The sequence below is a fragment of the Osmerus eperlanus genome, chromosome 20, assembly GCF_963692335.1.
Source record: "Osmerus eperlanus chromosome 20, fOsmEpe2.1, whole genome shotgun sequence".
NCBI lineage: Eukaryota > Metazoa > Chordata > Actinopteri > Osmeriformes > Osmeridae > Osmerus > Osmerus eperlanus.
The window spans coordinates 7,458,965-7,484,912 of record NC_085037.1 but is presented as its reverse complement, the minus strand read 5'-3'; the positions used below and the strand labels follow the sequence as shown (position 1 = coordinate 7,484,912).

The 25,948-nt window shown below is 45.7% G+C and overlaps 2 protein-coding genes across 2 annotated transcripts; both read left to right on the top strand.

The window, feature by feature from the left end:
• Window positions 1-1,809: 1,809 nt before the first annotated feature.
• shisa7b (shisa family member 7) lies at window positions 1,810-13,792 on the top strand. Its single transcript, XM_062445850.1, has 7 exons — window positions 1,810-2,092; window positions 2,517-2,575; window positions 4,755-8,535; window positions 8,837-8,991; window positions 9,438-9,503; window positions 10,466-10,702; window positions 11,562-13,792. The coding sequence occupies exons 3-7, from the start codon at window positions 7,802-7,804 to the stop codon at window positions 12,377-12,379; spliced, it is 2,010 nt and encodes a 669-aa protein (XP_062301834.1). The 5' UTR covers window positions 1,810-2,092; window positions 2,517-2,575; window positions 4,755-7,801; the 3' UTR covers window positions 12,380-13,792.
• Window positions 13,793-16,153: 2,361 nt separating this feature from the next.
• On the top strand, window positions 16,154-23,736 carry znf865 (zinc finger protein 865). Its single transcript, XM_062486447.1, has 3 exons — window positions 16,154-16,701; window positions 17,062-17,174; window positions 17,872-23,736. Exon 3 carries the CDS (start codon window positions 18,413-18,415, stop codon window positions 22,544-22,546), a length of 4,134 nt encoding a protein of 1,377 aa, XP_062342431.1. The 5' UTR covers window positions 16,154-16,701; window positions 17,062-17,174; window positions 17,872-18,412; the 3' UTR covers window positions 22,547-23,736.
• The last annotated feature ends 2,212 nt before the right edge of the window (window positions 23,737-25,948 follow it).

The following is a 25,948-nucleotide window of genomic DNA, read 5'->3' as shown; positions in this document are numbered from 1 at the left end:
GTGGCCAGAGGTTACTTTGAGTCATCCTTCTCTGTTGACAGAGTGGAGGTCTGGCATCTCCTCTACAGTGCAGACATGCACAGGCATGGCAACAACGTGTGTGTGTGTGTGTGCATGCGTGTGTTTGTGTCAGAGGGTGTGTGTGAATGTGTGTGTTTGTGTCGGAGGGTGTGTGTGAATGTGTGCGTGCGTGTATCCGCCGGGAGATATAAAGAGGAGGAAGTGACAAGGAAGGGGTCCTTATGTTTCGACGCTCGCCCGTGCACGCGCACGTTACACGCTGTCCCGCGGTGATAAGGCCATCTTGGCTTGACCTACATTTCTGTGTTTTGATGCTGATGACTTCCAACTCATTACTGGGAGTGACTACATGTTGGTGAAACATACATGCTCCTCGCCATACTGCACTCTGAACGGGGCCATTGGAGAAAGACATTAATGAAGAGGTGTTGATGAATGCTGATTGATTAATAGACTGAATGATATTACTTTGAAGACGATTCATTGATCAAATGAAAGTGGGGAGGAAGGAAAAGTAAGACTGTGTGCCTTTTATTCTGTGAGCTACACCTACACCTGGAGAATATGTTTGGTTTTAGATGCTTATGTCTGGGCTACGACTTCATCTGTCTGTCTAGCCATCAGGATTATTTGACTGGAAGCTTTTCATGGGAGACCTCACTTCTTTAAAATGCAGATTCATGTGATTATTTTTCTCCTGAGACCAAGAGAAATTGATTTTTTTGTTAAACATGTCACACAACACAAGTGTTTGGATTTGGCTTAAAGATAAGTAATTTTAGATAAGTAATTTATGTATTGATCAATGGACCAGCATAAAATAATCAGCATTCATTACAAATAGACCTATGTCTAATAATGGGTCAAAAACCAATGTATTTGTAAACAACAACTAACCTTGCAGTCTACCACGTTACGTTAACACACATCAATGGAGATTATCTGTTGACAGGGATTCTATCTTGAAAGACTAGTCTTTGTTGAAGTGTGTGAAGTCAACAGACACTGACTAGTTTAAATACTATCTATACATGCCCCTATGCATAGGTGGTACAATTCTATACTGCCTTTGTAAAGAAATTGTGTACAGAATTGCATATGCTCAGAGACACATCAATGTCAATAGGATTGTGCATCATGTTGTCAAAATAGTTGTGCAACAGAATCTGCTTCTATCTATCACCTCCTGCTGACGTCACTAAATGTCTGGAATGATGTGGATGGTGTGTACTGTATGTGTGTGTGTAAGTGTGTGTGTGTGGTTGAAGGGGTGGTGTGGGGGGGTGGGGGGTGCACAAGCATCTGCTAATTTCTGACAAATAACATAATTTACACGGGAATACAGGACCCATGGTTGTCAAGGCAACTGATGACACTGCAGTATGTCTTCGTTTATTGCCCATTGAAGAAAGCATTAGGCTATTGTTCAAGTGGGCAGGCTATACACCTAGATCTATACGCACATACACATGGAGCTTTTTCACAAATGCATCGAGCTTTAATTCCCTTCATCATTTTTTAGGGTACGTGCATGTATTTTCAGCGCGCAATCTTTGCAGGCTACAACCTTTCGAACTATTTCATTTTTCTCTCTGTCGAAATCCAATGGTTTAGTGTGGAAAATCATGGGGAATCGTAAACCGTGTCAACGATTGGTAGATAACTCCTCAATTTAACAAATGAAAACCTTGGGCAAGTACCATATTGTCCAATCATTAAATGAACATCATTGGTAGCGGACCTAGGTGAGAGCAATCACTAGCGAATTTCATCAACGCGGTTGAACCTTTTACAAGTAAAGAGGGAGCACACCCAGTAGCCTATTACAGTCATCGCAACGAGGAAATATAGATATTATTAGCTAGATTTATAAACGAGAAGTATATATTTTTATCGCATTCTCTCACATTTTCTAATGCCCTTTTGTATTATTTCTTCGGAGAAACATCCATGGACACCGATCAATTTCATCCATACCTGGACTTACAATGAACATGTTTTGTTAAATTTAAATCCATTATCTGGGGATTACGTCAAGGATCTGACGTTGGAAATTCAACTACAGCAATCGGTAAATCCACCTTTTAAACACTTTTTGACAAACTGATAAATTGATTCATTTGCTACGCTTAGCATAACTTCAAAGCAATTTTCACATCGTTGGTCTTTCTGCTGTGGTTCTACTTGGTCTTGTTAGAAAGATAAATTAATTAAATAGAATATTGCTTGTTATAACATTACATCTTGTTTTGTTGGAAGTATTGATTTTCTACTGCATAAAGGGTTGCCTGTGACTGTCCAGTGAGGATTTAATTTTTTCCGTAATTCCTCAAGATTTGAGATGAGCGCATCCGCATGTGCGCTGCGATCTTTGGTCTTCATTGTGTTGTGTCTTGGTGAATGACAAGGCAATATTCTCTTCATATACACGTTGTTTTATTGACATCACTACAGCAATTGATGCTCGGCAATATCTTTTTTTATCTATTAAAAAGAAAAATGGTGACGATGGAGCATCTTATCACTGGCCTACGGAATAACCAGCGACACGCAGGTGAGACGTGACTTCATTTTATGTCTGTTTAGTGCTGCAACATCGCCTAATGAAACGCGCACGCAAACAGGTCTCGCTCCTAGACCGCCTCCAGCCTAGCCTTCCACCCAACACTATATACCCTCCCATTTTGTATCTGTGTTGTCCGTTACAGCCTTTAAATGAAGTCACCGAGCAGGCAACAGAAAATGGTAGTATGTGAATTGGTCTTTGCTATGATCATGAGACTGCCCCCTACATGAATTCTAAATGTCGTTTTACGGACACAGGTGCACAGCAGCTTACTTAACTTTGATGTGTGTGTAGATTACTATAACATATCTGCAGCTGTAGATCTCAGTATGTGATGCAGAGGCCTAGTCTCGTTGTTATTGCAGTTAATGAGTACTTCCCCGTAGTAGCCTACATAGGGTAAACACTGTTCAATTTAGTTTTCTCTCTGGTCTGTCAGGTTGCTTCTATTGATACTCAGTTGTGACAATCAGAGAACATGTACAATTAACCCCTATGAGTAACGGAGCCACCTTCCTCATCATCCACAATCATGACACAGCTGCCATTAGGTCTAACAGTAATTAAGTCAGTGATTAAATAATTCATCCTTGGGTGTGCTTAGGCCTGCTGCTTCTGCTGCTGCCGGTGAGCGCATTGTCAGCTCATCTGCACCCAATTATAACAGAGACAGTTGCTGTCTGCCCCTGTGCAGTGGCTGCATTGCCTTCCTAAACCAGCATGCTTCAGAGAGACAGAGAGGATAGGTGGGGTAGAGAGGGAGGGGGAGAGGGGGAGAGGGACGACGGCATGGGGGGAGGATGTAGGAGAGGAGCAGCGAGGTGGACAATTATCTGATTGAGCATGAGCAGCATGGGAGGAGGAGGGCAGATGGAGGGAGGCAGGGAGGGATGGAGAGAGAGAGAGGGATCCATGTGAAACACACAGTGGTGACATGGGTGAGCTGGGTGGAACAACAGATGCCGTTGGGAAAAACGTGTGCAGCGGTGCAATGCCCTGTAAAGATGGATACGGGGTAGAGGCTGTGTTTTGAAAGTCAACCAGAAGGAACGAAGTAGCTCCATCGGTTTTTTTCTTTCTCTTTCAATGCTGCAGTGCTATTCTGAGAGAGCCTCTCCAGCCCACGCACTGACAGAGAGAATGGGACGGAGGGAGAGAGGAATGGATGGAGGGAGCAGAGACGAGGGGGAAAGGGAACAAGTGTAGTACTAACACAGTCATCCAGTCAGCCAGTCAGCCAGCCAGTCAGCCAGCCAGCCAGCAAGCCAGGCAGATGAGGAGCTGAGAAGCAGGGCTCTGTGTCTTTAAGACAAGCGAGGCTGTGGAAGGGGCCATGCAGGCATCTGCAGATGCTCAGAATGCTGTTTTCCATATGTTTCCCAATGACAGAGCATTACACCTCCCCGCTCAGTATTGGCAAGGCCGGGCGCAGCGGTGCAATGTACTACAAAGTGTGTGTGTTTGTGTGTCATTGTCATGCCATTGCCTAGAAAGCTCCCTCGCATCAGAGAAGTTCAGCTGTTGTCAGTGGGTTCTTAATTACTGCATCAAGGAAACAGAATGGAAATGCCCTGGGGAGCAGTCCTGGATTTTAGGGATGGCCGGGTGGGCAGGCCAGGCACCCAGATCTTGACAGCACAACAGTCCTCTGTTAGGGGTCTGTAACCCATCAATGCCCCCCCCTCCCTCTCTCTCTCTCTCTCTCTCTCTCTCTCTCTCTCTCTCTCTCTCTCTCTCTCTCTCTCTCTCTCTCTCTCTCTCTCTCTCTCTCTCTCTCTCTCTCTCTCTCTCTCTCTCTCTCTCACAATCTCTCTCTTCCCCACATGCTCACTGAGGCCAACCCCTCCCATTCTTGGCATCACAACCCCCCACTCTCTTCACACACACATCTGTGACTCTCCCTCTGCTCTACTGCTGTACTCTTCTCCTCAACAATCGTTTTCTTGGTCAGTCAGGTCATGGACACCCATATGGTCCTTTTTATGGACCATCCCTCCATGTATCTCTATAGTCAATTATTTTAGTTGTTGTTGTGGAGGTTAAAACACGCTATCTCTATCCTTCAGCAGATGCTGATGTGGTGTAAAATCTCACAGGTGCCTGCTGTGTTTTATGAACATATAGAACAACAACTAACACCACCTCATTATCTGTTCCTTTTCCACAGTGTGAATTTAGCGTTTGTCAGATGGTTCCAGAGGAAGAAGCGTTACCTTAAAGTAGGATCACACACCAGAGGAGCAGGCCTCGCCCAGGTGGAGGACAGACCTCGGGGGTGTTCTCTTCCTTCTCTCATCCAAAGGCTGTTTGCTAATTACTCTGAACTCTCCCTGCGTCTTATCCTCCTTTCTTCTTCTTTTTTCTCATCATCCAGATTTTTTTTAACCTTAATTTGCACTGATTCTTTTTTTCCTCTCTCCCCTTTCTTCCCTCGTTTTGTTTCAAGCGAGACCAAAACCAGTGCCAAATAGACTGTGCCAAGAACAAAGCAAAAAAAAAAAAAAACAAGATTTAAAAAAAATCACAAACTCACACTTTTCACATCCCCCCTCCCCCTCAGGTGTCTGCAGAGCTAGATTCAGCGAGAGGTCACAGTGTGTTCCTGTTAGATATCAAAGCCCTTACACTTTTTCTTGGTCTTTCTCCCCCAACACACACAGACAACACTCCATTCATTAGTGTTCTACGCAGTAGCTGCTGCTAAGGCTTTCACAAACAGAGAGCACCGCTTTAAATTTCAAAGTGCTTTTTTAAAAGGATCGGGTCCGAGAGAGGGCTGGTGCTTGCGTAGCGCGGTGCCGAGCGCCGGGAGGAGACTGGTGAGCAGCGATACTCCTGAACGTGCCCCACGGCAGAACACCGAGCACACGGCTCCTCCGTTGACTGGTCCGCTTGATGGATGAGCAACACAATCCACATAGAAGGAGATAGATAGACCGGCTGCTACGAACGTTTCTTCATCTCCCTCCCTTTGGTTTTCCTCTCTTCCTCTACCTCTCTCTCTCTCTTTCTCTCTGAGGAATCTGTGTAGCATCCCTTCCCTGTGTATAGTGCATGCGATCATGCTCCAGTGAACATTCGGAAAAGCCCCTTTTTCCATTTCATTTACAGTGAAAGTATTGTTGCAAATGATAGTCAACAGTTTTGCTCTTCCTTTTTACCCCTCTCAGTACACGGAACATTAACCCTACATATGGCCATGCAGTTTATCTGTGGAAGAGACCACTCATGAAAACATACATTTATAAGCCATAGTAACACACCAGCCATATTAAAACCAAACACTTAAAAATGTATAAAATCCCATCAGTGAAGTGAAGTGTAGACGCATATGCATTTAACAATTTCTAAATGTTTTTTTTGGTAAACTAATGTTTTTTTAATGTAATTACAATATCACGGATATTATAAAATATTATATTGTTTTATTTATATAAATTGAGATTATCGAATAGATTACATACATACTCTATTCTGCTTGCGAAGTGATAGTTTTAGTGTTCACATCATTCAACCTTATCTTCTGTATTGACGAATGAATCCAGACATTTTCATGTCTGTTCTCTGGGCGGAACCGCCCTGTCCTGCTAGAACTGGGCCCAAGCCCACTTTTGTCCTGTTCTGTTGGGCCAAACTAAACTCAGAACAAAGACACTCACGCAAAGGCTGCAGACGCACATAGAGCCCTTTCTGTCTCCCCTTCTCCTTTCCTCCTTCCATCCCCGATCCAGACGCTCTCCCCTTTTCTCAATCTATCTGTGTTTTTTACCATCTCCGACTGCCTTGAGCCATTTCACTCACCACTTGGTTGCAATCAGTTTTTATTTTTGATAGCTCAGTTAGGCATGACCTGTGTTGTCCTTCATGTCTCAAACTTAAATGCTGCTTGGTACAGTAACCAGTACCCTCATATTCCTGACCAGACCTGGTGACGAGTCTTGTCCTACAGACACCTCCCATATATTGCTCTAATCGTCCTATTACATTCACTTCTTAGGATTCCTATTTCTCCAACGACAACTCGCTCTACTGATCTTTGATAGTTATTTTGAGAGTGAACAGTAGCGGGATAAAGTAACCCTAGCGTGCTACTTGTAACATATATCGACATAAATAGTGCCAATCTTGTGTCAGCACTACTCCCTAATTAGTTTACAACCTGAAGAAGGGAGACAGTATCAAATGCTGCGAAGACAAGTGTTTACAACTCAGATAAAGCTCTAAGAATTAAGTCTTACAATTTAAATAGTTTTCCCTATAGTTTTCCCAAAATACGTTTACAGGTCAAAACTTACAAAGGTTATGACTAAAGTGCCAATTTAGTCTCAATACTTTTATCTAAAGGTAAAATTTTAAACACAGAAACAAAGTTTACATGCAAAAGTAAGTGTTTACGGGATACATTTTACATTGAATTAACTCCATTTCAGTCACCCTCCACCCCCCCTCCCCTTAAAAAAAACAATACATTTCTTTCACCTTTCTCGGTCATTGAAAGGTGTTAAAGTTTACACTTTCTCATTTGTTTACAAGACAATACTGCCTAGTAAAAGAAAGCCAATACTTGCCGTGATAGAATTCAGGTCAGCAGAGAGAAAACAAGCATTACTGTTCCATACAAGTACTATCATTCCATAAATATGACTTTGTCAATGTGTGTTTACAATACAGAGCCACACATATCCCATTTACATCACTGTTAAACCCTTATCATTCCATGGTTGAAGAGTTTCTTAAGATTCTTCTCAAATAGTGCTTTTATCAGAGTAACCATAACCCAGGCTGTCAATCTGAGCACCTACAATTTTTAGTCCTAAAAACAAATATATGAACCTCAGTGTTTACATAAGCTGCTTGTAAGGATGGATTTTTACTGAACGCTTGAGAGATATGTTTACATTATAAGACCTTATAGTGAAATGCCAAACACACAGTGCTTGTATAAACTCAACCAACTGAACTGCAAGTAGAAAGATTCACACTTGCATATGTATGGTCAAAGAACACTCCTTTGAGGTTGAGGTTGCTTTTTAGAAGTTGTACCCTTGACAAAAGAAGCTTTTTTTATATTGTTACACTTACATAAGTGGTATTTAAAGAAGAAACAACACAGTGCATCTTGGTATCAAGACATTTCGCTAAGATCTTCAAAGATTTTGCGACAGACACGGTTGTATTTATTTTTTGTTTTATATCGGCCCAGACTCTTAGAAAATGAGGCCCTCATTGTACACCAAGATGTTTTGCACCTCTATCATACTTCTCCTTTCTGGCCTTTCCGTCTCCGGTGCAACCATCACCACTGAACGGCGTGCTGCCGACAAGGATTCCGCCAGTACATCCCTCTTCCTCCTCACTGGTTTCCGAGGCAAACCATTACCGCCTCCCCCGGCAGGGCCGAAAACAGCACCCAAGGAGGCCGAGGTTGAGGACGAAGGAATGCAAAAGGGGGAGGAGTTACCACCTAAGCCCCTCCCCCAAGTCATGCTCCCCCAGAACATGACGGCCGAGGATGCCCTGAAGCCGCCGTGGGGCGCTGCTCAGGTGGCTCCGCCCCCACGGCGTCTGGTGGATGTGGATGTGTGCAGGGGCTACTACGACGTGATGGGCCAGTTCGACAACACGTTCACCTGCGCCAAGGACACGTACATCTACTGCTGTGGGACCTGCCACTACCGCTTCTGCTGTGAGCACCAACGCAGCCGTCTGGACCAGGAGTCCTGCAACAACTATATCTCCCCAGTCTGGGCCAACACCCAGATGCCGGGCTCGGTGGCACCAGGGAACCGGCCCGACCCGTATCTGAAGACCCTGCAGCAGCAAAGCAACAGCACCGCTTACGTGATTGGAGGGGTGATCTCCTTCACCCTGTTGCTGGCGGTGGGGATCAGGGTGGCCTTCTCCAAGGTGTCACGTAGGCCCCGGAATAGGGACATCAACATGCCCAGGTAGGTGAGAGGGAGGGTGGGGGGGGGAGAGAGAGTGGTTTGGTGGAGAGAGAAGGTGATGAAGAAAGAGATAGAGACTAGTACGCGAGAGAGAGTTGGGTCTGAGTGACTGGGATTTCCGACTGTACTGTATGTGGTGTCTGAGAACAACAGACCTTTCCCAAGCTGTTGTAGGTTTTAGGTTCTGATTCTAGGTGTGGGATCCAGGTACCGTTCAATAGGCACAGATGAAGGCTCAAAGGATGCAAAATGATTGCCATCTCTTTTTCCTTTCTCTCTCTTTTTTCTTCTTCCCCTTCAGAGCCCTGGTGGATATTCTACGACACCAGTCCAGCCCGGTCCAGCCTGGCGAGAGGAACAACAGCAATGTTGTGACCACCTCCACCTCAGACGCGACACTGGGCCGCCCTCCTAAGAACCTCTACACCCCCGTCATCCCGACCAAGGACAACCGCAGTGAGTCTCTAGAAGAACTAGCTAGGGGAATGATACTGGGGTACTGCTTTATCCAAAAGTAACAGAATAACATCTGTATAAATACAGGAATTTGGTGCAGATATAACACGTGAAATCAATATTTGTGAAAGTCATGGATCTCTGTGTCTGCAAAGCAATGCTTTTTCCATGACACCAAGAGGATATCCTGAGCAAACCGAAAAAAGTACTGCCAGTTTTGTTATCTTCAGAGACCGACTGTGTTTAGGTGATGAAAAGAGATGGTGGGCCTGATAGAATGTTGACTATACGGAGTCCCATACTCTCTTATGAAATACACACACACACTTCTTCCACTTTCTGTCCCTTCCTCTCTCTGTCTCTCTTCCTCACACACACAGACACACATGCATCACACACATGCCCAAGTGGCTGTCCATCAGTGTGTCCGCTCTGCTCTCTTGCAGTTGGCAACTTGCACCAAAATTTTATCCAGGTGTCTGGTACCAGCCCAAAACATACGGCTACTATCGGTAAGCCTCCTGCAGATCGTGAGCTAGCTAACCAGCTAGCGCAGGCTGCGGGGTGTGTGTGTGTGGCCTTGTTCATGACTCGTCTGTTTCCTTGTTGTGCACCGCTGGTAGTGTTCTAATGCTGTGGCTGTGTCAGTCAGTCAGTGCAACCAACCACCCAATCACTCTGTCTCTGTGTGTGTTTCTGTCCTGCTAGTGTATCTTACCTTGCTTCTTTTATTGGTTACTGTGCTAACGATGCTCGGGTGCTAGGATGATGGCGCGAGGCTTTGGTGAAGTCAGTTGTCACATTGCTGCTCTTCCTAAAGCCTGTGTGCGTGAGCGCGCGCATGTGACTGTGTGTGCGTGCGTGCGTACGAGTGTCCACTTAGTGTGCATCTGCTATCTCAGTGGTTGTAAAACGGACATTATTGGACATCATTGGCCATTACTGCCAATGGTCAATGACCAAAGTGTCTGGCGATAATTTTAAATGATTTCACATACTATTATTGCCTAATGAGGAATTGTAAACGACTACCTGTGAATGGCAAACATAACTCAATCTACTAGCTTGATTTGCGAGGAAATGGCATGTCTTATCTCTATAAATGTGCCTTTGAATGCTATTATAAATGTGCCAGTACATGTAAGGTCATTTTAAATGCACCTATGTTGGTTTGGTCATTTTAAATGCACCTGTATATGTTGGGCCTTTAAAATATATATATATATATATATACAAAAATGTTAAATGTACCACTTTTATATGTGTTCAGAAGTTTTAAATGTAAGCTATACATTTTATAAATGTCAAACCATCAATGCACAACCTTGTCGAGTTTTATACATGTACCTTGTTTAAACATGTAAGGCCACTAGGAATATTCCCCTGGTCAATGCCAGCCCCCAGGCTAGGCCCGGCAGTGTGTGTGGAGGTGTCCTACAGAGTCTTGACTTGTGGTGTGTGTGTTCCTCCTCAGAACGTGTGCCCCGCATGAACAACAACCAGCTGGCCTCCAGTGGAGGGAGCACTCTCATCTCCAGCAAGCTGAAGAACAGCATCAGCTCTGGGCCCGGCGCCGTCCCAGGTCCCGGCCTGTACTCCCACCCCCACCCCTCCTTCTCCCACTCCTTCCACAACCTGGCCCAGCTGCCGCCCTCCTACGACGCAGTCATGAAACCTGAGATCAACCGCTACAGCTCTCTGAAGAGGCTTGGTGAGAGACGTAGGAAGGGAGGGAAGAGTGTGTGGGCAGAGGGGCGAGAGAGGGACTGAGGGAGGGAATCTAGAGAGATGGGAAAGGGAGGAACAATAGAGAAGTAGCGGATAGTGGGTGAGAAGGAGAGTGGGAGCGGGACGGAGGGAGGGAGGGAAGGATAAGAGAGAAAGAGAGAGAGGGAGGTAAGGAGGACGGGGGAGGGGAGGGGCAGCGGCGCGCCGGGGTCTGCGACAGACGAGAGGAGAAAGGGAGACTGTCTGAAGGTGGCAGTCGCTGGGTAGCGGAAGGAGACTGTTGAGGGGGAGGGGCACAGCAGTGGAGGAGGGCTATATGACGGATATACACTCGATGGGGGTTTGTGTATGTGTGTGGCAGTATCGGAGGACAACACTGCAGCCTCCAGAACAGGCGTGCTTCTTTTGATGTGCATGTTGGGAGAATATCGCAGAGAAGGGCAGTGATGAAGGTTTCTTTGTCCAGAACAGTAGTCAGAGAAGACTTGACATAATATGGAGGCGGGGGGGGGGGGGGGGGGGGGATGAGTAACCACAGAGGCAGCAGTGACTGCTGGGTAAAGGTCATGGTTACGTTGGCTCTCCGGAAACTGATTCGGAGAGGTTTTCAAGATAAAAGGTTAAGCTAAGGATAGAGATAAAGATGGACTAAGGTTGGGGCTATGGCAATACCTTGGGCTAAGGGCTAGGGTTGGGCAATCTTACTATTCTCTGTATTGTCTGACATATAATTAATGATCCTAATGACCAAATTAATTAATGATGTCATTTCCAATTGTCTTATTCTCTTTTCTTTTCACTTGCAAAACTACCCTTGATAAACATGAAACCTGCACAAGCAGAAAAAGATCTAGATGACTACTCGGGCTACTACACTTCCAAACGGAGACCCAACAATGCCCCTCCTTCCTTTCACTCTTCCCAGCACCACCTCCACTGGGGGGGAGACTACACCCTGGGAGCCCGCGGGACACTCCCCCACCACAGCTCTCGTCCCAGGATCCACATCCCCATCTCCACCCCCAACCCCTACCCCCTCCCTGCCCAGTCTCAGCCCCAGTACAGCGCCACCTTCGACAGGCCACCTCGTCGGGTCATGTCCCAGGACCAGCTCCTGGCCCTGGGGGAGGGTAACACTCTCTCCAGGCTGTCTAAGAACCAGCAGCATCAGTATTACAAAGCCATGACCACCAGCAAGACCTCCCAAACACTGCGCAAGTCCCAGGAACGTCTGCTGGTCTCCCCAGACCGACTGGAGGAGAGGATGCTCGGTATGGGCGACTTTGCGGGCATGATGCCCACCATGCCACGTCTCACGCACCACCAGAAGGCCCAGTCAACGCAAAACGTGTGCGCCACGCCCTCCCTGGATCGCCACCACATGATCAAGATGAACTCGCACCCCACATCAGGACATGAGCACGAGAGGCACACGACAACGATGATGAGCGGGCCTGGGGGGGGAGGCTGGGGGGATCCCCACGGACATGGGGCGGGTTTGGGGAGCAGTGGAGCGGGGACGACCGGGGGCCACAATGCCCGAAGGATGGCCTTCGCTAGCAAGAGGCAGAACACCATCGAACAGCTGCACTTCATCCCAGGGGGAGGAGGAGGGGGGCAGGGACTGAGGACGGCGAGTAAGAATGAGGTGACCGTGTGAACTCAAGGGCGACAGGGAGAAAGAGAGAAATGGAGAAGGAGAAATGGAGATGAGGAATGTCCAAGCCGAAGACATGAAGTCGGAAGATGTGTCTAACTCAACATGATGCGGAAAACGAGTACAAGAGGCCTCGACCGGAGAGAAATGGTCAAACTGGTGAAAGTCACAAAGAAGAAGGTTCATCCCAACAAACAGCCTCAGATGAGTCCATGGAAATTTCAAGCAAAAGAGAAGACAGGCTCAGAGGAGACCTGACCACTGTTAGAAGTGCTTTGAAGGAAAGCAACCGCAAAGACAGTGACATTGTTTAAAGAAATTATTCAACCCCAGTGTTTCTATTGGTGTTATTGTACGGTTTGGAAATGAGAGTTTTCAGCCATATTATTAAGGAAGAGAAAGATGAGGCAGTGTAAAGTGCCAAAATATAAACTAAACTGTTTTTTTTCTCCCTTGTGAGTGCATTTGAGATATGACCATGGGTTATCCTTAGTATATAATGTAAGGATTTTTATTGGTGGATCCAGATGGGTCATATTTGTAATGTTGATAGTGTTTACAGCAGCATTTTGTGAAGGGCCTAGTATTCTCACATAGAAAATACTGTACAAATGTCCTACCAGATAATAGGATTGATATGTACTTTAAAGAAGATAAGGTTATTTTGTACTTTTGTACAAAAAACATTTATAGACTGAACAATATTGCATATTATTGCTTTTTAAATGAATTAATCTGTTGATATGAGCCCTCTCAGACAGTACAATATACATTATGTCTTCACAAAACACAGAACCCCTGTCCAAATAACGCTCATCTCTGGACAATATATATAAAAAGTTGTTTTGAGGAGGGTTATCCTAATCTCACATTCACCACTATATATTCCATTTGAGACCCTGTGATTGGTTAACCACTTGATTATGTGGCTGAATTGACTCGCTGGGTTGATTTGACCTATCACTTTGATGCATCACCTTTATACCCTCTCCTGATTGACTAATGGCCATGGCGTGTGTCCATCCCACCGAGGAGTTGCTTGTTAGGATCACTAGTGTACGGTGCATGTCTCATGACTGATGACCATTCAGTCATAACACCACGGAGATCAATACTGTCCTGTTGATAGTGGCCACACAGAAAGCCATCATTTTACACACAATCAGTCGGTTTCAAGGGCCCAGCTGTCTGTGTGTGACAATGGACCACAAGATAGGAACAGCACGGAGAGTTTTTACTGATGTCAATCAGTTGACTTTGTTCTAGGTCAATTGAAGGGCTTTTTGCTGCCCCAAAATCTTGCCCTGAAACCAGAAAAAGCTCTTGGGACTTTAGTAAACACATTTGTTTTCTCTGAATGCCACATAACATAGTATGAAATCAAAAGCACTCCAGCAGCAGTTCACATTTTATTGGAAGGGGAAATGGAGAGGGGGGAGTATGGATGGGGGTTGGGGGTAATGGACACTTCACACCAAGGGCTATTCTAGAACTTCTTTGTGTGTCTGTGGTGTGTGTTATATGTCAGCTTCTCATTTCTTCGATGTCAATATTTGGACACAGTTGTGTCGATGCAGAAAATATCACTGCTGACACATTTTTTATAAGTGTGAGAAAAAAAATGAGGAAATTCTGCTCAAATAATTTGTGCTCATGTGAGATTAAAAAGTCAGTGTGACAAAAAAGCCATTCTATTATTTCTTTTTTACATCAGAGAGAAGGAGTGGTCAACATGATGTCATATTTTGTAAATCGAAGTGTTCTCTTTCCTTTGTTGGTACCCGGTTCTAAGATTAACTAAGCTGTTTTTGGAAGGGCCGGGTTCTTCGCTCAAAGTTTTAATTGAGGGGGGAAGGATAAGTACATTGTTTACTTAATTTTTTGTACGTTGCAAGATGCATTGTTCATTCCCCCTAAATTGTGACTTGGGAACAAGGAAGAACTTTGAAAACAGCTGGAGCTTTAAGTCAGGCAATGGTTGTTATCAATATGATATGTGTTTGTGTCCTTTGTGGTCATGATTATGATTGATATAAGATTATTATTGATTATTATCATTAAGATTATCATGATTATTTGTTTCCCTTTTTATTTTCTCTGTGACTTAATGTATCCTGGATTTTGAATATTTCAACTTTCTAGTGGATTTTAAACCTTTGTATTCTTGACGAAAAAAGCAGATGCAATCAAAAGTGAAAAGACAAACCGCATGAAGATGTCAAAGCCAGTGTTGATGATGTCATAGTGCTGACTTATGATGTCATAGCGTGTATGTGTAATGTACATGCGTCTGTATTTATGTGCCCGTGTGTATTTCTATGTCTTTCAGGAATGCTGAATCTCATATTAGATCAAACTTGGGATTTTACAAGTACCATGATGTGTTTTTCAGGGAATTCACAAACTATTTGAAACCCAAGATATGATCATTATTGTTTGTATTGGCTTTTTTGGATTAAAAAACTTAATATAACAAAGGACATTAATCAATCAAAGCTTTTCTTGTTGAGCGACGTTCACCAAAGCAATTTCGAAATACACACACAAAAAAACGTGTTAATCAAAGGCTTGTCCTAAAAAATAACATTGTTTAAATTAGTGCATTCATAAGATTATAATAATGTGACCAGAATGTCACTCTTTTATATAGCTACATATTGTAAAGGTGGGGGACTATAGCAGGAAAGAATGGAGAATGTATTGTGACTTGCCTTGTTTGACATGGAAGATCAATCATCGGACTAGAGTGGGCCAATGATTTTTTTAGAGAGAAAATAGTATTATCCATGCTTGCTTAAAAACAGAAAGAGGCAAAAAAAAAAAACTACACGCCACACAAAGATTCAGTTCTACTTTTCATGTTTGTTTTTTCTTGTATTTCTGGAGATATGCAGATGTTGTGTCCATGTTCTGTTGAGTACACCCAGACAGAGCTCTGTGCCTGTTGAGGTTCCGTTTATGCATATCTGTGTGTGTGTGTGTGTGTTTGTGTGTGTGTGTGTATGTGTGTGATAGCAGAATGTGTGGGTGTTGAGAGGGGTGGAGCATAAAATGGCTGTGTGGTTTCTTGGCACGTGGGTTGACATGTTGTGGCATGAGTTGTTCCTGATGAGATGGTGTGTGTGTGTGTGTGTGTGTGTGTGTGTGTGTGTGTGTGTGTGTGTGTGTGTGTGTGTCAACCTCACTGAAATGTGTTTTTGGAGGCTGGGGAAGTGGAGGTGTATGTTTGTATTTTCCCAGTTACTTGCCATACCTCAACAAAATTGTATAATAATGAAACTAATTTAATACATAACACAGTACCCCTTCCTCCCCATGTCTTGTTTTCCAAGAAATTAAGATCTCACAAGCGTGCAACCCTTATTTTGATTGTTGGTGATCAATTCTCGCGTTTGTAGAATCATAATGTTCAAATGATAATAACAATAAAATAAATCCCACAACATTAGTCAAGTCTATTTGTTTACTCCTGTTTATTGTTAAATGGCAGTATAAAAAAGGGTGAAACATCAGGGACTTTACAAAAAGGAGCATAAAAAAAGTTCAACAACGAAGAAGTAATTAAGTGCTGACATTTCAGACAGACGAGGGTTAGAGTTGCGACAGATAGAGAATGTTTGTGACTGATAAATCATACTCAATCAACTTTTAACAAAAGTTAAAACATACTCATGGGAGGCAACTAGCGCTTTCTCTCTCTCTGTCACACACACACACGCGCGCCGGGCGCACGCACACACACACACAGCCAGCCAGCACACATTACAATGTTAATACTCACAGGCACTCTCAGTGCTGCACTGTAACACTTCATTTTAATAAAAATTGTAAGGATAAGTACAAACATCGAGTCTGTTTGTCGGACAGTTTGACCTGGAACCCTACCCGGAAGCAGAATTCACAACGGAAACTACCATTTTAAGCGAGCTTCGCAGCCGTCGTCTACCGACGGGGACACCTAAAATTGACACGGGGCGGAAAATATTTGGCCGATGAAAAAGAACGAAAAAATTATAAGAAAGGCCGCCTTCGTTGAATTCGAAAAGTAAACGATGAAAGCATTAAATGTCTAGCTTCGGACCATGGATTTAGATATAATAGCAACCTAACACAGCGGAAATAGTTTTTGTTAGGGAGTCGAAAACAGCCCTCCCGGGCCGATGGAGAGGGAGGCCTTTGAAAGTATTTTTCCAGGGATGAAGAAAAATGGCCCGCTGACATGAAATAGAAAGCCGTTGTTTACAAGACGGCATTTTCAACACGTCTTTGTTCTGCGTTTTGCTTTTGTGTTTCTCCATGATTGCCTAGCCGACTGATGCTCTGAGGTAAATACGTATTTTCAAGCGAATTCGTTAGCTAGCTACAGCTAGCTTGTTTGTTAGCTAACGTAAGCTAGCTAGCGGTAGCTCTAGTCTAGCTATTAGGCTAGCTAGCAGCACTAGCAGAAACCAAGACAAGCTAGAGTACATTGACTACGCTTGATATCAAGCTTTTTACATGGTTTTCAATGGTGGCTTTAGTGTAATTAAGATTCATACTTTCTCTTCAACCTAAATCGTATTTTTGGTTGTACGTTCTAACAGCTTTGCAATTTGTATGATGTAGCGCCTGTGTGATTAGGGTGGCGAGCTGTGCGCCTTGCAGACATGGCATTTTAATACTGGCTATTTTCTCTCAACTACTAGCTAAAAAGATAACCCGAAGGTGATTGATGGAAGTCTACCCCACTCCTCCCTCTCTGTTCCTTTTTAAAACCTACGGTCGAACAAGCAGCGCTACAAACCTGTAGCTTGTTTTGGTAAGATCCTAATCAAAACTTAATTACCTAGGTCATAAAAATTTTTCCTAAACGTTTTGCAATGAAATCTTAATACACTCAGGCGATATTATCATCAATGTATACATTGATAATTGGTGACTAAGCATCCGTTTTGTGTTTTTATTGTTTTTGAAAGGGCTAGGGGTGTATTTGTTTGTCTCTATAAACTGTTGCAGATGCAAACGAAGTAGGAGCTGTAGCGACAAAATAATAAAGTAGTTAAATGGTAGTAGTTATTATGACGGATATAATCATGTACTACTTAAATAAATCACTTGACATAAAATTCCATCATAAAATGATCAATCATTCACCATCAATTTCACCAAATGCATGTAATTGCATTTTTGACGTTACTTCATGTAGACCATTTCAAGCCTTTTTGTATTGCTTTTAACTTTTGTTTTCATTGGCATGCAAGAAGAAATACTGTTCATCCTCTTATCAGTGCCAAATGTACATTACCCTTTGCATAAATCTCTATAATTTAAGCATGCATACATGCCCTGACAGTCCTTTGCATAATTTGTTTTACATACCAAAACAGACACAGTTGCACAGAACTGAATTGTATGTGGAATGTCTGCAAAAGTAGAAGATGGTGTTATTTTTCATCATGGTTGACTATTTTCTCATCTTTCCTTTCTCTCTCTCCGCTCACTCCTTCTCTCCCCAGGTTCTGAGTAGGTGGCATCAGGAGGCTGACAGATAGAAATAACAGTTTGCCTCATGTGCCCAGTCAATGAACACTGACACCTTCTGAGGAGTATAATTGGACCTGGAACCACTGCTCCTCTGCAAGAAGGACTTCAAAACACTACAGACTCAACCTTTTATATGTTAGACATTGATTTCTTCTTTTTTATTTTTACACGTCATAGGCATGCACACACCGTAAGAATTATTTCTAATTTAGCAACAAGCAAACATAGAAAACTAGCAAGTCTTCACCTTGGTGCCCTCCATATTTGCCTAATCCACATTTGCCTGGAGAGTGTGTAAGCAGTAAGCATTCATGTGTGAGAGAGAATTTAAAAAAAGTTCATAGTGATAAGAGTTGTTAATTCAAAGTTTGGAGTCAAGGGCTTCAAAGAGCACTAGAGTGTAGGCCAACTCTGCAGCGCTGAGCTCAGTTATTAGGTGGGTGGGAATAACTGTTGTTGATTTCAACAACAAGGGGAGTTGCCCTGGGACAGCCTCCCATCAGTGTGTGGGAGATGTTCCAGTTTAGCAAGTACCCCATGGACATTCTAGAGATGCTTAGTGGACACCAAGCCCATCAGTTCAAAGGCCTTGGATTAGAGAGGCAGCTCCAACATCAACAGCAAGTCCAGCACCAGCAGCAGCTCCAGCAGCTCCAGCAGCAGCATCAGCAACCCGGCGAGCCCTCGGGGAGCCTCCTTTCGGGGCTGGGCTTGTCCTCCCGAGGCTCCTCCTTCGCCGACTCCTCCTCCATCTTTGCCAAAATGAGCGCCCCTCCCCCGCCCATATCCCACCAGTCTCAGTCCTCGTCGTCGTCGCACAGCTCGCGTAAGTCCAGCAAGATGAGCAGCAGCAGCGGGAGCTCGTCGGCAGGATACCCCCAGTTCCTGCGGCCTTTCCACCCGGCCGAGGCGGCGCTGGCGCAGGAGCAGCTGCATTCTGGGATGGGGCGCTTTGACTTTGGGGGCAGTAGTAGTGGAGGGGGTGCAGGTGTTATAGGAGGGGTGGTCACATCTGCTCCCCCTCCACCTCCGTTACACCCTGGTCTCTCTGTTCCCCAGCCCTCGTCTGGTCCCTCCTCGACCTCCCCTTCTCCCTCTACATCTGCTTCCAACAACCCTTCTGGCAGCAGTGCTGTGACCTCCCTGGGCCAACCTCTTGTTGGTCCACAATCAGACCCACGTAGCCTGCATCAGCAGTTCAGTTGCATGCTCGCGGCCAATCAGTACTTCCTGTCCGGGGTCCCGACCAATAGCAGCCTGGAGCAGTTCCTGGTTCAACAGGGGACTCATAACCATCTTGGCCTGGGATTGGGCCAAGGGGCGAGTGACTCCAACTCTGCCCTTGCTCCACCTCCAGCGCTTCACTCCTCCCACAGCCATGGCCATCCCACCCCCCAGCCCCAGCAGCAGCAACAGCAGCTGCCCCCCCATGCCTTGTCTCACCCCCACAGTCATCCTCACCCCCACCATCCCCTCCACCCTGCCCCCCAGCCAGCACCCCTTGGTGGCTTTGACTTCCAGGGCATCCCGGTCCTCTCTTCCAATCAGATAGCTTCATTGATGCAGCAGGAGGCTGGTGGCCTGCCTCTACCTCTACCTCTTCATCTATCACTCTCAAAAGACGAGGGGAAAGGAGACAGTGGGTCTGGGTCTAGTGGAAGTGGAGGAGGGGGAAGCGGTGGCAGCAGGAGAAAGAAGGCTATGGCTGGCTACCTCCCTCAAAGAAAGTCAGATAGCGGCAGTCATAGCAGTAGCAGTGTTAGCAACTGCCACAGCAGCTCTAGTGGGCACAGTCAGAATACATCCTCAGGCCTGGTAGGAGGAGGATCTGGAAGTGTTGGCATATCCGGCATTGGTAATGAGCATTCATCTCTCCTCTCCTCGTCCACACAACCCTCCTCAACTGTCTCTTCCTCCTCTTCCTCAGCTCCCTCTTCCTCCTCCACCTCCGTGTTGGTAGCCAACGGTTCACAGCTCCCCAAATCCGAGAATCTCAACCCCATGGCATCTGGTTCTAGCCAGCCCGAACCGGAACCACTCTACCACTGCGGCGAATGTGGCAAGACCTTCACCCACCTCTCCAGCCTCCGCCGCCACCTCCGCAGCCACGGTCTGTCCTCTGATGGCCCTATGAGCAGTGGCTCTGGCAAGTCCCCCAGGTCCCCTAGCCCAGATAGAACCTTCTGCTGCTCCGAGTGTGGCAAGGGATTCAAGAAGAGAGGCCACCTCCTCCAGCATGGCGTCATCCACTCTGGAACTCGTCCGTTTGCCTGCAGCATCTGTCAGAGGTCTTTCAACCGCCGCGAGTCCCTGACCAGACACGAGAAGATCCACGATGAGAAGCCATTCCGCTGCCCTGCTTGTGGACGCTGCTTCCGAGAGAGCACCTCCCTGCTTAACCACGCTGCGTCTGGTACGTGCGGCAAGCCCCCCAGATCCCAGAAGAACCGGAGCAGCACTGGCAGTGACACCTCCTCCAACCCTGGAGGGAGCAAGTCCGGGATGGTGGCAGGTAGCAGCGGGTCTGGAGACGGGGGTGAAGCCAAGTACAGCTCTGATTACTCCAGGAACCGCTACCAGCCTTCCTACAGTGTGGACGACTACAGACGACAACAGACCAACCCGTCTTCTCTCTACCCGGGAGAGAGCTCCCTTGGCAACGGGATGGGCAGCCAGACCCTGAGAAAGGCTCCGTTGGCGCCGACTCTCCACCCTCACCCCCAGAGTCAGCAGCAGCAGCAGCAACAACAACAGCAGCACCACCACCACCAACAGCCACACCTCCCCCTTTCATCCCTATTGGACGACTCAGAGGATGAGGTCACTAGCAGTGCCATGTCGGCTATCGCCGCAGCAGCAGCCGCCTCCTGTGACATCAACACCGGTGAGAGCCGAGGGGAGGAGCGGAGAGACATCATCGGAGGTTTGCTGGGAGGCCTCGGCTTCGGGAACATGGGGGTGTCCCCCGGCGGGCCGTCGTCCACGTCCGAGATGGACAAAAGCTACCGAGCCGGCAGCGGCTCCACTATGCCTTTGACCCACCCCAGCCACCCAAACGCCAAACTTAAACGTCCTCGTAAGCCTCGCCAGAAGAGAGACCCGGGAACTATCGTGAGACGGAGGAGAAGTCCGGGGCCTCGTGGGGACGGCTCGGAGCGACCACATGTGTGTAATGTGTGCGGTAAGCGGTTCAGGAGAGGTGAGACCTTGCGGCGCCATGACCGCGTCCACACCGGGGAAAAGCCCCACGCTTGCGACGTCTGTGGAAAAACCTTCAGGGAAGCCTTCCACCTCACCAAGCATCTGACGGTCCACTCTGGGCAGAAGAACTACAAATGCAACTTGTGTGGGAAGGAGTTTGCTTACGCACAGAGCCTGGTGAGGCATGGTAAACTCCACAGGAAAGGGGAGATTGACGGTAACGGGACAAAAGTTAGCAAAGTCGGAGCCATCAGTCAGGGTGGTAATCAGTCCAACTCCGAGTCCTACTACCCCTACTCTCAAGATAAGGCCCAAGGGTCCGGCTCCACCCAGCCAGGTCAGAGGCTCTACACCTGCACTGTGTGCTGGAAGTCCTTCCGCCACCACTTCCACCTGACGGCCCACCAACAGACAGTTCACGGAGGGGGCGGGGGAGGGGAAAAGACCTTCAGATGCGAAGTGTGTGGCAAGGCATTTGCTTACTCCAACAGTTTGTCCAGGCACAGGATGTCCCAGCACGGTCTTGGTCGGTCCGCGCAGGGAAACCCGTCGGGTGGGGCCCGTCAAGGGGGGAGCCAGTCCCACCAGTCAGCTGCATACTCCCCCCTCTACTATGAGTCCGGAGCCCACTCCTCAGGCTCCAACGTCACCTATCCTTCAGGCTCCAATGTGATCCACCCCAGCACCCAGGGACAGCACCACCCTTTTCAGTACCGGTCGCAAAACTACCACCCCCACCGTGGCTTAAGAAAAATGAAGAAGAAAAGACGTGTTGAGATCCACAGTATCATGAGGGGGGGCCAGCTGGTGGGTGTGCCCCTGAGCAAAGAGACCAAGAGGAAGCTGATGATCATGAGGAGAAAGAGGGGCAGGATGCAGCAGCAGCTGGCAAGGAAGAAGCTGCTGGCCCAGCTGAGGATCAAAGGAGGAGGGATGAATGTGAAGGCGTGGCAAGGAGGTGCGGTGAGAGTGTCCGGGCTGACCTCCATGGAAACGCCCATCAAGCGCTTCCCCTGTCCCATCTGCCCCAGCACCACATATGCTAGGCAGGCCTCCGTCCTGATCCACCACGCCATTAGGCACCCGCCCATTAATGCGGGCCACGAAGCGCGCCTGAAGTGCCCCGTCTGTGGGAAGCGCTCACGCACGCTGAGGAGAGCCCTGAAACACAGAGGCCATCACCTGGCCAAGGGCTCGTTTGCCTGCCGCAAGTGCCGCCACTGCTTCTGGAATGGGACCCTGCTGGAGAGGCACCGGGTGTCCTGCCGAGGGGTGACCGGGGGAGGCAGCGGCAACTGGAGCTTGAGGATGAAGTCTCCCCCTAAAGAGATGGGGGTTCTGAAGCAAGAGTGTGATCTGCCCGTCACACCTGTGGAACCTCAGCCTGTACAGCCTCAGCTTATTCATCCTGAAAGAACAACAGTTGTGACTGAATACAGCCACTGATTTTCTTTTCATTTTTTTTTTTTTTTTTATCCAGCAAACAAGTGCTAGCGAGTTTGAAAGATTCAGGGTGGGGGTTAAGGTTTAGTGTAACTACCAGGATATCCCCACTTCATCCTTACAATCCCCGACTAAAGCAGAGGTGTGTCTGAGAGTTAGCATGGACTTCTAAAGGCCCATATCAAAAAGCACCCTCCATCTCTGTTCTGACTTCCCCAAAGGGGAAAGTATTTTAGATCATGTGACTGTTTGAGTAGCACCTGTCTTAAATGCATTCTATCACAGTATACCCTTTTTTCTGTTAGCTGTGTTTGCGCTGGAATTCTGGATGCATATTTGTAGGAGTGGGGTACCATAAGTACCTATGTTTTTCCAATTATGTTTTCTCATTATTCACAGTTAAACAGTATAGTCTTTGTCTCTTGTTCTGTACAATGTGTGTTTCTTTGTTCCCAGTGGATACTTATTTTATACTCAAGACATTTTGTCCTGAAACTGAAAATGTCGGTAAGCTGAAAAGGTCCTGACAAGTCAGTGTAAGATGCCGTTTCAACTGATATAAATACATCAGTAGTCATATGACTTAGGTCTTTGATTAATCACTAATCAATAGTTAATGTTATTGGACACAACTAGTCAGACAGAAGTTTAACTGTCCTGCAGTAAAATGTTGAAGAGGAATCAAGAGTCATTTCCCAGTACACAGTTCTGGGGGATAAGAAAAATATCGGGACTGGGGGGGAGGGGAATAAAAAAAAAAAAAAAGTTTTTAAATTGTCAGGAAAGTCATGAATTGTGGGAACAAGGGGAGTGTACTGTACAATTCGTATTATATTTTATTATATATTGATTATTTGCTGTTTTTTACTCCCAAGTATAATTTCTTTTATCATTGTTGCTATTGTATGGGTGGGTGGGAATGAGATGGGACTATCTTTGTAAAACAACGGGACAAGTATGTGTATTGATGTGATTGTTTCCTTCCTCCCCGTTTACCAAGCCCTGTGTCCCCACAGTTAAGCCCAATTTTGTAACAAAAGTGTGTACACTTAGTTCATTACTTAGGTCCTGTCCTTCAGTGTTTTCCTTTCAGTAAACTAAAATCATGTAATATTATTACTAAATTACTATCCTTTTCTTTGCCTAAAGTGAGTTGTTGAAACCCTCAAATCAAATAAAAATCTAAAAGGTTCTGTAGTCGTTTTGTTGTCATTGTTACCTCAGTGGTAGTCATTTTGAATAGGATTCAATATTTATTTTCTGTCATCTGAAAGCCGTTATTGAGTTCTGCACTTTGTGGTCAATGACCGTTTCTTATATGATCATGTTTGTCTTCACACAGGCCTTTACTGTTTAATGTCCTCTGTTGACTGTATAACAACCTGGTGCTGCTCACACCTGGTCTCCCGGGTTCTACTGCCCTGACCGAGACACACTGTTCGCTGCTCACATGTCTTGGCACATGCCCTTCGCTGTGCCACACTCAATTAGAAGCTGAAGAGAAAAGACCTGGAGGCATAAACCCGCTGCTGTGTTGGAAAACTCTGCACCTTCTTGTATTCTGTATTTACTAGTTAGCTTTTGATTATACTTGCTCGTGGTTAGAAATGTGGATTTGTTTTATGTTCCTGTGGATTGTGGTTCTGTTTTTTGGGACTGTAGACTACGGTTAAAATGTCTGTAATTTGATTATTTGAATAATTTTGCTATAAAGACATCAATTCAGGACAATGTCTATGTAAGTGTAATCTGTGTAATACCCACCTACCTCTGACATCCCACTACGCTCCTCTGCTGGGGTCTATTTAGACACCCCCCATTTTTCCAGCCCACCATGGGAGGCCGTACTTTTATCTGCTCTGCACCCAGACTCTGGAATGCACTCCCCCCTCACATACGACAGGCCGACACAGCCAACCAGCCACCTCATTCACCACACTCCTCAAGACATGTATTCCTTACTGCCTATAACCTCTAGCCTTTCTTCTTTTTCCCAGTTTATTAGTTTGATCTGGCCCCTGATTTTAGACTAGTTTTTTTTAACCTCTGCTGGCTAACTTCCTTTAAGATGTCCTTGAGTGTTCTGAAAGGCGTCCCCCTAATAAAATGCATTATTATTGTAAGACAACTGTAGTACAGTACTGCTTAATGGCCAATAGATGGCCCCATAGCCCCTCTTATTTGATCATGGCTGCCCACACAGACAAGGGACGCTGAGAAATAAAGGTAATTGAGATCGTTGTAGGCTAGTAAAACCTTCAGAGAGTATGTTTTCACTTCATTAATCAGCCATAAATTAATTATTCAGGCTTTTTGTTTGCTCATTTAGATCTGCAACATCTACATTTTCATTTGGTTATTGAAGTTGTTTCAAATTACTAATTATTTTTAAATTTCTTTTTTCAAACCAATTGGTTACAAGAGAAGCAGATTGCCTTAATGTTGCCTAGCAGTGGGTTGCTAATATTACCACTGAAATGCAATATGACATATATTGTTTATTTTATTTGTATTGTTCAGTAAAAAGGAATGCAATTATTGGTGTAGTGGAATTGGTAGTATTGCAGTGTTGGGTATACTGTATTTTCCCTAAGAAGTCTTTTTAGTAGCTCCAAACGAAAATCTCAGTATGTGTCTGCTGTAATCCAAACAAAATCTTCCTGAGTCTGACTGCTGTTGTTTTACTTCCACACTGCCTCACGCGGCCATAGAAAAAGGAACACTGGGAGGAGCAACTGACCTAGATTTGTCCAATAGCGTCCCGAGAAAGGCAGAGATTGACCTACTTTGGACCAATCGTTTTGAGGCAAAGCCGCCGGTAGGCTGCACTCCCGCGTGCCAGGTCCATGTGCTTAAACAGCTAGAATGCAAGGAACAAACTGGAGGGGTATAAGGAGATATTTAAGCACAAAAACGTATTTTTGGGGGGGTAAAAAAAAAAAATACTACGTTCAATGTTGCATGTCCTGAATATAAAATAAATTATTATTCTTTATAAGTTAAAATAACAAAACTAATAGGCTACGTTCTGTTTTAGTTTTCTCCTGGTATGTAACCAGTTAGGCTACGAAACTGTGTGGAGCGTGCATGTATAGGCTCTAAGCTCGCTGAGCATTAGGCTTCGTATTGATCCTCCCTCAAACATGCATATTTTACACTATAATTCTTTCACTTGCTTAGTATTAGGACTGACAGCGTGGGACCACGTGTCCTTACACCGAAAGGACTGTTGAATAATGGAGAACTGAATGTATGTAGTCGGGCGTTGTTTCGTTTCAATGAACCACTCACCATCTGTTATTGGTTGGAAAAGGCAGGGGAGGGGCTTATTCGCTATTTTAAGGCGGGACATAGGAGGTGTGGATCATGAATATGTAACAACCACGCCCCCTAGCGCCTTTCCCC

Bases quoted from the DNA above. Each gene is read 5' to 3' on its own strand.
- znf865 (XM_062486447.1), top strand. From the start codon at position 18,413: ATGTTCCAGTTTAGCAAGTACCCCATGGACATTCTAGAGATGCTTAGT.
- shisa7b (XM_062445850.1), top strand. From the start codon at position 7,802: ATGAGGCCCTCATTGTACACCAAGATGTTTTGCACCTCTATCATACTT. The intron at 8,992-9,437 runs GTGAGTCTCTAG...GCTCTCTTGCAG, and splicing joins CCCGACCAAGGACAACCGCA to TTGGCAACTTGCACCAAAAT. The intron at 10,703-11,561 runs GTGAGAGACGTA...CTGCACAAGCAG, and splicing joins CAGCTCTCTGAAGAGGCTTG to AAAAAGATCTAGATGACTAC.